Source organism: Leuciscus leuciscus (assembly GCF_965113295.1).
Source record: "Leuciscus leuciscus genome assembly, chromosome: 2".
Lineage (NCBI taxonomy): Eukaryota > Metazoa > Chordata > Actinopteri > Cypriniformes > Leuciscidae > Leuciscus > Leuciscus leuciscus.
In genome coordinates this window covers 30,254,830-30,265,866 of record NC_138726.1, presented here as the reverse complement: position 1 = coordinate 30,265,866, position 11,037 = coordinate 30,254,830, and the positions used below count along the sequence as shown (strand labels likewise).

General features: G+C 39.2%; 1 protein-coding gene and 1 long non-coding RNA gene across 3 annotated transcripts; both read left to right on the top strand.

Annotated features, from left to right (window-relative positions):
* Positions 1-84: 84 nt before the first annotated feature.
* On the top strand, positions 85-3,628 carry LOC309492413. Of its 2 annotated transcripts, none has more exons than XR_014203532.1 (4): positions 85-497; positions 1,250-1,298; positions 1,458-1,614; positions 2,041-3,628. It is a non-coding gene; the product is annotated as an uncharacterized lncRNA (long non-coding RNA). The 2 variants fall into 2 exon arrangements; XR_014203533.1 differs by having other exon boundaries at positions 85-1,016.
* A 225-nt stretch (positions 3,629-3,853) lies between these two features.
* Positions 3,854-9,333, top strand: LOC309492412 (uncharacterized protein). The gene is made up of 2 exons (XM_082161377.1): positions 3,854-4,049; positions 7,007-9,333. Exon 2 carries the CDS (start codon positions 7,013-7,015, stop codon positions 8,648-8,650), a length of 1,638 nt encoding a protein of 545 aa, XP_082017503.1. The 5' UTR covers positions 3,854-4,049; positions 7,007-7,012; the 3' UTR covers positions 8,651-9,333.
* The last annotated feature ends 1,704 nt before the right edge of the window (positions 9,334-11,037 follow it).

Here is an 11,037-nt window from a genome sequence, read left to right as displayed (position 1 = left end):
TTCGCCGTAGTAAGAGTCATAAATTATCGCAAAGTGCTCTTAGAAATGTAAAGATCCGAAAGAAGAACAGGACACGTTTTTCTTTGCTTGTTTAAAATACTATGCAGAACACATGAAATCATAAAATACTTGTTGCCCTGATGTTTGGAATAATGGTCAGGCATTTGAAAAGCCAGCACTATCCGCGTTGGCTTGAATGATGTCATTTCAGACTTTGCCGCGCGCGTAAATGTGATTAGCGCGCCGATCTGAGGTCAGTTGTGCGGTTTGCTTTTTCATGGTGAAGATCTAAATGTAGGAGAGGAAACTGGTCCGCGGCATATAGAGTGAACTAGAGACGATGGTTTGCGAACCCGTCTGACTGTATGAATCGGATTTCTTCATGTATTAAATGCACATTTTATTATAGAATAATAGCCTGTTAGTGTTACGAGTTATAAAGTACGATTTACTCCAAATCCTCGTCTAGTCATTTTGGACCTGTCTTCAAAGAATGGGTAGAAGGCCTAACTTTACTCTAAAAAACAAATCGTTTTGGGTATTGGTACCAGATGTAAACAGAAACAATAAAATCATAATAAGATATATGGAAATACTGTTTACAAAGTGTTAATCTTTTATCTTTAGAGGTCACACGTTGACCCCCTATTTATAGTAGGTCTACAAGTTGTGGTCTTTACACTTTGGATGTAGCCTACATGTTATTTTATGCAGATTTTAATCTTTTGTTTTGTTTTAATCTATCGATTCATTTTGTAATTGCAACTCTAGAAAAGTAGGTTACTCTATCTTAAATGCACTTAAATATGTAACAAATTGAATAATACATAAGTAAATACTATCTGCTTTTTAACCAAATAAAACACATTTTTCTCAGGAACTGAGGTTTAATCGTTAGTGCAGGTTAAGTTTTTTTTTTTTTTTTTTTTTTTTTTTTTTTTTTGCTAGAAAAGGTTCTTTATCGATAAAGTGCAGTGACGACATCTGCCGGTGGAACGATCACATGACAAGACAACGTGAGTTTAGACATAGACTATGAAAAGGCTAAGACCCATAATTTTTCCAACTGAGAGATAAGATTCATTTTTATTAATCGTTTTTATTAATAACTTTGGTATGTAAAAAAACATTCGAAAATAATTAATATAATGTAAAAGTAGTAAAAGAAAAAGTAATTTATGGACAAATAAATGCAGTTATATAAAAAAATATATATTTATTTCTATCATGTTAATTTTTTCTCTTTAAGTGTCTCAAGACAAAAGTGCCATTAGCAGATAGCTACCTGAACACACAAGGTGAGCACCACACCATTAAAGAAATGATCAAACTATGACCTGGTTACACAGGTAGCCTATATAAACATACAAAGAAGAAACTAGTAAATTAAAACAACAATAGGCAAATATGGAAAGAATAGAAAATAAAGACCACACCTAATGTATGTGTGCTTATAGGTGCTGAGATAATGAAGGTCCACATCATTCAGGCCCAAAATGAAGTGTTGGAGTGACAGCTGAGGCACTGCCACAATTACATCTAGAGGCGATTCCCTCAGGCTGCTCCATATGGCCCTGCAAACTGAAACTGTGCTTCACTGGCAAGAGCGGAGGGGTAAGACTGGGGGTCTCCTGGGAGATTTAGCATGCCAAAACCCTGACTCATGTAGAGGCCTGTAACTTGACCTTCTTCCTTTTATTCTTTAGCCATTAACACCCTGCTGTCAAGAAAACATGTTCTTTTACTGACATGAGAGTCAAAGCACCAAACCCTCAACTGCAAACATCACATTTTAATTAATTACTGTATGCCTTTTGTTTAGTGTTTTTGTCATTTTTATTAGTTGTTATTGTCTATATAGTTAATAACCATGATAACTAACTGCAGTGAATCTTAAACTCAGCTCTTCAAGATTCATCTTTTTTATCTAGCTTTCATAAGGCTTCCACCTGAAGTTGTGCAACAAAAATGACTTATTATTTTGAAATGTTATTCCTGTCATTCTGTCTCTCATCAATATTCGCATCCACTTGTTCACAGGCTTTGAGATCTGGCCATTACTCCCGATGCACCATCATTCTTCAGACACTAGAGGCTGCTGTCTTCTTTCCCCCCCCCAAAAGAAAGCTGCATCACGAGCAAACATTTTTGTTGTTTTTTCATTGACATGAGACTTATGATTAATCACAGATATGTAATTCTTGCCAAACATTCTATAGGGCATGAAGCTCACAGATCATAAACCTTTCAGCGTTTCACAGAGTCTGGGAACTCTGTAACCTTGAACTCTTTGCCTGGAATAGCTGGGCATTTTAACAAATTACCAACAAACCAGCTGTGTGACCGAAATCAAAACACTGTGCAGTTTTTAGACATGAATGTAGATAATTGAAACTGTCAAGAAACAAAACAAAACATTTACACTTTTCACTTGACACCACAAGCTCATATTTTTAGTATCTGACAGTAAAATCCTGTGTTAGATTGTTGAATTTCGAACACGCAGAACTACAGTGGGGAAACTGGTTTCTCACGACCATGTTTCATAGCATTCCATGTGTCTACAGTGATGAAAGGGCGGCGCTGGTTCATTCCTCCCCTCACTGTGATTTAATCATGAGCCTGGGATGAGAAAAAAAACGGTAGGCTATATAAAATATATATAATTGGCTTGTCTACATCAGGATTGATTATTATTGTCACAGACCGTCCTTTGTTGTACATGTGCGCAACAGCAGGTCTAATTCATAATTTTGTATTTTTCTGTTTTTGCATAGGTCTATAATTCATTGTTCCTCAAAATTAAGATTCTAAGTTTATTGTAATGTTAAAAATCACAAATATTACTGCAACTACTGATTTCTGTCTCAGATTGAAAGGTCTTTTCAAACACATATTCAACATATGCTTGGTTGGAGAGCACCATCATTTAGAATAGATGCTTGTTGAATCTGAAGCTTATTATAAAAGGTGAAGAAGAAAAGTTCATGTTTGTATGTATTCGGCATTTTATTTACATATTTCTAGGGTACACATGAACGGGCCTAGTAGAATTTCATTGCACCTCTGCCTTTACTATTAACACCAAGCAGCTAAATTACACAAGAGTGCCATGTATTAGACCGCTTAAAGTGGAATGTATAATTAGGAATGACCTCATCATGGCTCTCTTACACTTTTCTTGACTTCTCTGCCTTGTGACACAAATGTCAATCAGAAAACAATACTCAGGTGGTTTACAGACACGCATAATTTGACTCATTCTGCGTCATCAAGATAAGAACAGCTGAAATGCCTTACTTTTATGTCTTTAAGCAATGGTTACATTAAGTTGTTCTTCCTTTTACAGAATAACTGCTTAGGACTGGAAGAGTCTGTGGACGTCTGAATTCGCAACTGAATTCGAAGGCCCTGCTTACAATTCACTTCATTCTCCTCTCCTTCAGCCATGGGGGTGGAGAATTGCTGTAACCCCCATCTTTACACACACACACACACACACACAGACACACACACACACACACACACACACACAGAGAGAGAGAGAGAGAGAGAGAGAGAGAGAGAGAGAGAGAGAGAGAGAGAGAGAGAGAGAGAGAGAGAGAGAGAGAGAAAATGCATGCTAAAACCAATCAAGCAGGTGGAAAAAAGGCAGCAACTTCAAGTCAAAGGAATACGGTTGCTATAGTGATCACTTCAAAAAGTGAAAGAAAAGGGGGCATTATTCCCAAAACCCATTATAAAGCCCATCTAATCTTGCTAAAATATGCACCCAACGTGAGGGGGAAGGGAAGGGAAGGGAAGGGAGGAGGAGAGGGAGGGTATATGGATTGTGGGCAGTGGGCAGGAGAGGCTGTGATAACGACAGATGTCTCACAAACCGTGGGTTTAACAGGAGGGGTGAAAGAAGAAAAAACGCCCAGTCGCAGATTGGACCTCAGGGAGAGAGTAGGACTGGCTCTGACTGAATCACATTCACTACTACAGGAGAAAAGAAAGTACATTCAACGCGCTCTTTCACTCGGATTTCAACAGAAACTGAGAAACAGGTTAGTAAAATGTTAGTCGCGATTTTATAGTCTCTTTAAATAACGGGAAAATCACTTATAAAACAAAGCGTTTTATTGGTGCAGGAGGTTGAACAATGCAGACTGCACGAGCCGTTCTTTGTTCTCGTTATTCTCATTTGTCACTTATGAAAACTAAAAATGCACAATAGTCTACCATATTTAGATTATTAAGTTAAAAATGTATAAGAAAAAAAAAAGGTTTTCCTAGAAATATCTGAATGTCACTTCACAAATGTCACATTTAATATTTCTAAATTATCATTGGAATGTGTGACTGGTTTCCTAAATGTAGGCTATAGAGAGAGATCAAAATATGAGTTAAAGTAGGCTAAATATAAGTAAGCTTTTATTTTATTTATCTTTAAATGGAGCTGTGGGTTACAGGTAGATCTTTCCCAGTTTAATCCCTTGTATTTCGTCTTGCTATGGAAAGCAGTGTTAAGGAAATAGCGTTAATTTGCACTAATAAGAAATTCGTATTCAGGAGGAGCTGATCGATATGAAGGGGGAGGGGGAGGGGGAGGGGGGGGGGGGGCGGTATGTGTCTTACTTAATATATATATATATATAGCCTATCAAAATGTATATATATTTAAACTAAAATTTTAGCACTTATCATTACACATTGATGATTGATTGTTATAACCAGCAGCAATTGGATAAGCTTCATTTGACTCGTGTACTATTTCACCACGACTTCAAGGACATAACTTTCATACGGTCATTATGGAGATTTATTTACATCATATTAATGAGTAACTTCATCAAGCTAGATTTGCTGGAATAATGGAGGCTGTGAAGCATACTGGCACAGAGCGCTGTGAGAGGCTCTAATAAAAACTGTCTTTAGTGAGCGCTGACTAGGCACTAGGCAGCACATCTCAGCAGCTGGACTTATTTGCAGGTTGGACTGGGGCATGACTGCGTATCCGGTCTTTGTTTGCCCCAGTGCAGTACTACGGACAGCTCCTATTGTAACCCCACCATGCTGCAGCTTAAGTGATATTTAGTTAACTGAGTTGCAATAACTGCAGATTTTTAAAAGGTTGCAATTGGTACCATATCAGTTGCAAGGATTTTTTTGATTTTTTTTATCTACCTCACACTCTCATAATTCCACATACATTTAAAACCAATTCCATATATAACTGGGGCTGTCGATTTAACAAGTTAATTTAATTAATTAGCTATGGAAAAATAACGCTTTGAAATGATTTAACGCACCCGCCCCGCCCCAGACCTAAGTCTTACATTTCACAGTTGATTGGTGATGAACATGATGCAGGCCAGTGTAGCCTATAGAATGCAGTTAGAATGCCCCTAAAAATCAAGATTTTTTGGCAAAATATTATAATGTTATTATAAATCATATGAGTTTTTGTTCTTTCATTTATATCATATGATATACAGTAGGACTAGGCTAGTTAAGCAATATCACACGAGTGATGTTCTTGTCCCGAATAGCACCAGTGCAACTGTGACATTGATTTTATACAACAGTTCAATAAATAAGAACTTAATATTGTGTTATATTTTAGAGACAATATTATTGTCTGTTTTTTGCTCAATTTTGCCAACGAAAATATTACCTATAAAGCCAAAGCATAACTGTTGTGCTTCTCCGAGCAACACACAGCAGTGTTTCGTTACTAAAAGAATCAACGTTTTGAGCGAATCAATCGGGTGAACCAAGGCCCATTCATAATAGGTGTGTATGACTTGAAGCGGCGCTGCACAGACCGATCGGTGTATGACATCAAAGTACAGCGAGAGCATTCATTTGATGTCATACACCGATCGGTCTGCACTGCACCTCTTAAGTCAACACACCTATTTACTTAATTCTTGAATAAATCAGCCATTTGAAGGAATCATATAAATGAATGACTCAATAACTTAGTCATTTAGACATTTACCGCCATCTGGAAGTTTTAGTTTGTTATTACGAGAATCATTTCATAAAAAAAAAAAAATATATATAATTTCATATTTTGGCAATGGTTTGCCTAAACCCCCCCCCCCCCCCCGAAAAAATCTGTTTATTTACATTTAATTAGCATCATGTCATTTCAAACCCGTATTACTTTCTTTTGCAGAATATAAAATATAATATATACATATACGAAATACATATATATATATATATTATGTGTAATAAATTCCTAGTTGAATCAATTAAAATATTTATTTTTAAAGCTTTTTGTAGTATATTTGATGCTTTTCTAATTTAACACAATAACATATTTAGGGGAAATTTCTCAGCCAAATCTGATGTGTGATTAATTTGCGATGGATTCGATTAATTAATCTGCACATCATGTAATTAATTAGATAAAAAAATGTAATCGCTTGACAGCCCTAATTTAAACATATCAACTTTGTGATAATGGCAATGTGATTCAGTTCATGTAACCTATAATCAGCCTTTCCCTTGAATTTTATATTTTCACCTCCCCAAACCAAGCAGCTATACTAACCAAACCAGACATGGAACATGCTAAGAGAAGTGAATGACTTTTATATGATAATTTTATATGAAATGATATTGGTTTTTATTTAATGTCGTAAAACTGTATACAAACTGATATAATAAAAAATTAAGATATAATAAAATACACTGACCTCCTCCTTAACAGAGCTGGACTGCATTCAAAGTCCTTGGCGGAGGTTGCATTTGCTTCAAATGAATGAGTGAGGGATTTTTAAATGAAGAAATGGGCTGGGTCATGTTGGTAGTTTTACATTTTACAATTTCATATCCATAATGAGTTTCTAAGAAGGTTGGTTATTTGCCGGATGGAGTTTTAGACCGAATGTATTCACTGAATGAATGCAATGGATATTGCTTTGGATAAAAGTATCTGCCAAATACATGTGCAATTATTGAAACGCAGTGATGTGCATAGCTAACATAAGATGTTCTTCTGCTCCCACAGGACATTATGGGTGGCAAGTTAAGCAAACGGAAGAAGGGATACGATGTCAGTGACCCTAAAGAGAAGAAAGAGGAGAGTGCTGTGGCAGCAGTTGAACCATCTGAGAAGGCAGAGAGCCCTGTGACTGAGGCGGAGGCTGCACCACAGGAGGCTGCAGCAGCGCCAGTGCTGGAGTCTGAAGCACCAGCTGAGAAAACCACATCTCCTTCAACAGCACAAGCAGAGGAGAAGAAGGATGATGTGGCACCAGAAAAACCAGTGGCTACAACAGAGGCATCTACTGCTGCACCTAAGGAACCAGCAAGTGCTCCAGAGGAACCGGCAGCTGTAAAGCCAGCCGCTGTGTCAGAGTCACAAGCTACAGAGGTACCAGCCTCTGCATTAGCGGCAACAGCAGTAGAGACAACAGCTGCTATACAAAAGGCACTGGCAGCAGAGGTACCAGCAGCTGCAGTAGAGACACCATCAGCTGCACCAGAGGCATCAGCAGCTGAGAAGACTTCAGCTGCACCCAAGGAACCAGAAGCTGAGGAACCGACAGCTGCACCAGAGCAACCAGTGACAAAAGAACCTGCAACTGCACCTGAGGAACCAACAACTGCACCAGCAGCAGCAGCAGAGGAATCTGCAGCTACACTCCAGGAACCGGCTGCTGCACCAGAGACACCAGTGACAGAGAAACATGTGGCTGCAACAGAAGAACCAGTGAAGACACCAGTGAAAGAGGAACCTCCAACAACACATGAAGAACTTGAGAATGTGCCAGAGGCACCAGTGGCAGAGGAACCGATAACACTATCTGAGAAACCAACAGCTGTGGCCGAGCCACATGCAGCTGCACCTGAGGAACATGCAACTGTCCCCAAAGCTGAGGAATCTGCAGCTGCACCTGAGGATCCTGCCCCTGTGCCAGAGGAGCCTGTATCATCACCTCAACTTGCAGCTTCGCCAGTAGAACCTATCACAGAGGAGGCAGTAGAGAAGGTGGTTGAGGAGGTTGCAAATGTCAGTGAAACCACAGAGGTCACACCAGAACAAGAGGCAGTCACTGAGGCAGTAGCTCCTGAGCCAGTCGCCGAGTCTACCCCAGTGCCTGAACCTGTTTCCGAGGCATTGAGTGCGGCAGAGGTCGAGAAGGCTGTTCCTACCCCTGAAGAAACCCCAACAGTCCCAGAGCCTGAATCTGAATCTGCTGCACTTCCTGAGGTCACACTAACAGGAGCAGATCCCGAGCCACCCGCAGAGCCAACACAACCTGAACCTACAACAGAGCAAAAGATTGCAGAGGAGTCTATTCCCACAATTGTCATCTTGGAATCAACCTCGACCAATGAGCTCTGCCTTGAGGAAACTGCCCCGACTGTCATAGATGAGAAGCTGAATAATGGAGACTGTGAGAGCGCTGGCTCAGCAGAGGAATCTGTGCCAGCCCCCCCTGAGGTAAATGGGGAGTGCCATGAGCAGGCACCAGACATAGGCTCTTTGGATGTCCTTGAGTCCCCGGTTGAGGCATGTGTAAATGGTGTGAAGGACAAAGAACCCCCTCAAGTGCTGAGTGACTGTGAAATGAAAAAGGACTTGAGTTTGGATGCTGACTTTCAGGTCCCAGCTATGATTGGCGATATGGTAGAGGTGCCACAGTGAGTCGATATAATCTGAGAAACAAACCTTAAATGTGAATCCCATATTGATGCAAACAAACAAATGAAACAATCGTCTGACAACACGGGCTTTCTGAAAATAAATGTGAAAAATGCCTGTTGTGTTCTCTCAGGCAAAGGAATTTCTGGTTAACCAAAAAGAAATACAACCACCCAAGAGCTAAGTGTGAGAAACAAAATAAGAATGAAACAGTGAGGGTGAAAGCCTAAAAGGAAATGGGAGGGAAAGAGAGAGAGACAGAGAGAGAGAGAGAGAGAGAGAGAGAGAGCGGATGGTCTTTGAAGTCTTTGTGGCCGGTGTCCTGCTGTCATTGCAGAGGGTGAGCTTGCAGGCCTGGCTGAATATGTAAACCAGGGAGATGATGATTACTTATGAACAGAAAATAAAATAAAAAAACAAGATGGCAGAACAGAAATGCACGACAGTAACAATGGTTAAAATGATTTGAATGAACAGAATCATCTTTTGTGTTTGAGCCTGATGCATATTAAAATGGTTTATTGGATTAGCATTTAATAGTATATAATCTAATTTAGACCATGTAATACGGAGATTTGAGGATGAAGCATTTAGAAAATTTCATGTTGGGAGAATCAGTGGGTAATGTTCATTTTAACTTAATGGCTTGGCTTAGAAAATAAAACACTCTGTTATACCTTAAAAAACTGTTTTCTTTTTTGCACTTTTGTGAATGTTGTGCTGAATGGGTGGAACCTGTTTTTCAATATAAAAAGATTATTTCAATTAAAGGTATGATGCAATCTAATGCATAGAGCAAACACATTTTGTTTCAATGGCATGTGCTCAGCATGTGCAGCGTTGACTCTAAATTGATACAAAAGTGGTGTTCTGTAGACAGCTGCAACAGTTACGTTCAAGGCCTGTTTTCCGCCATTTTGTGTGATAGTAGAGATCTGACTGGCAGGTCACCATTTCAACAATGTCCCAAGAGTCATTGACTTTGTAAATTTGTTCTGTGGGGCTGGGCCTCAGGCACGTGTTGTTTTGAGTAACATGGAACATGTCCATGAAAGCAAATGTCTGTTCAGAGGCTTAACTCAGCAATCAGGCTGTGGTAGAAAAGGGAAACTGATTTTTATTCTTCACAGGAGGAAAGAGGTTTCAGGATAATAGGAGGGTGATGCCGCACAATGCAGAAGACTGCAGTGGGGAGAACAGGACTGAAAGGTCTCTTCTTGATAGGAGGAGCTCTGACACAGTGTAGAAAGGAAGAGATTGGCCATGACAAACAGGATAATACCTTCAGACATTTTTACATGTACTCATACACACAAATAATGGCCTCTACATAGAAAGGAAAACACATGGACAAATGAACAACACGGAATATTAAGAGCTCAAAAAACAAGTACTGTAAACATGCTACTCTCATCTACTATCTAAAAGAAAAGAGGGGTTTTGCACAAAAAAAGTGCTAATGCACATAACGGATTACAGGGTTTGTTTGTACCACTGTGTGTGTGTCTGTGAGAAGCATGAGAAAGGCTTTGCGAGAGAAGATGCTGGAAACATCTGAAGGTTCCCATGTGCCCTCCGCAGGCACTATAATGAGCTCCTCCACATACCAAGCACGAATTCTCGGGTTTCTTAAAAAAAAGAAAGAAAAAAACACACAGGCGTACAGATTTATGAAAGGAATGTTCTCTAAAACTGAGGGGGGTGGGGGTGGGATGGGTGAATGAACTCACTGGCTTCAGTGTTTTTTAGAGTCACTGAAAAACTTATTCTCTTTACCATTTGTGAGATGAGAATGTATAGTATTATATGTGGAAAAAACGCTATTTTAAACAAATATTGTGCAGCGGCATTGCCCATTTAAAGGGATAGTTCACCCAAAAATGAAAATCTATCATGATTTACACATTCTCTTGTCAATCCAAACCAGTATAACTTTATTTTGTAGAACAAAAAAAATTATATATACATATAGATATTTTGAAGAAAGTTCATTATACACATTTTTCAAAATATTTTACTTATTATTATTAAAACGCTATAATATCTTGCACTGTAAGTTCTTAGGATTTTTTACACAAGCCGCTGTTTGTCATCAAAAATAAACTCTGGTTTGCAGATTTAAGGGGAGAGGTCCAGTGTGAGGAATTTTCTGTACAAGGTGTCCTGTTTCCTCATCGCATCTTACTGTGCTTGGGAAGCAAGGTTCCTTCCTTCCTTCAACTTTCTCTCTCGCTCCCTTCCTCCCTTATTCCCCCTCTCTTTTCCTTAGCTTTCATGCACAAGAGATGAGAGGCCCTGCTTGCATCTTGATTTAAAGGCTCTCTACACAGTGCATAGTTGTGCAGCCACAGCTGCAGTGCTTGGATACACCAGCACTATGTGTTCTATAC

Coding starts and splice junctions, on each gene's coding strand:
- LOC309492412 (XM_082161377.1), top strand. CDS start 7,013: ATGGGTGGCAAGTTAAGCAAACGGAAGAAGGGATACGATGTCAGTGAC.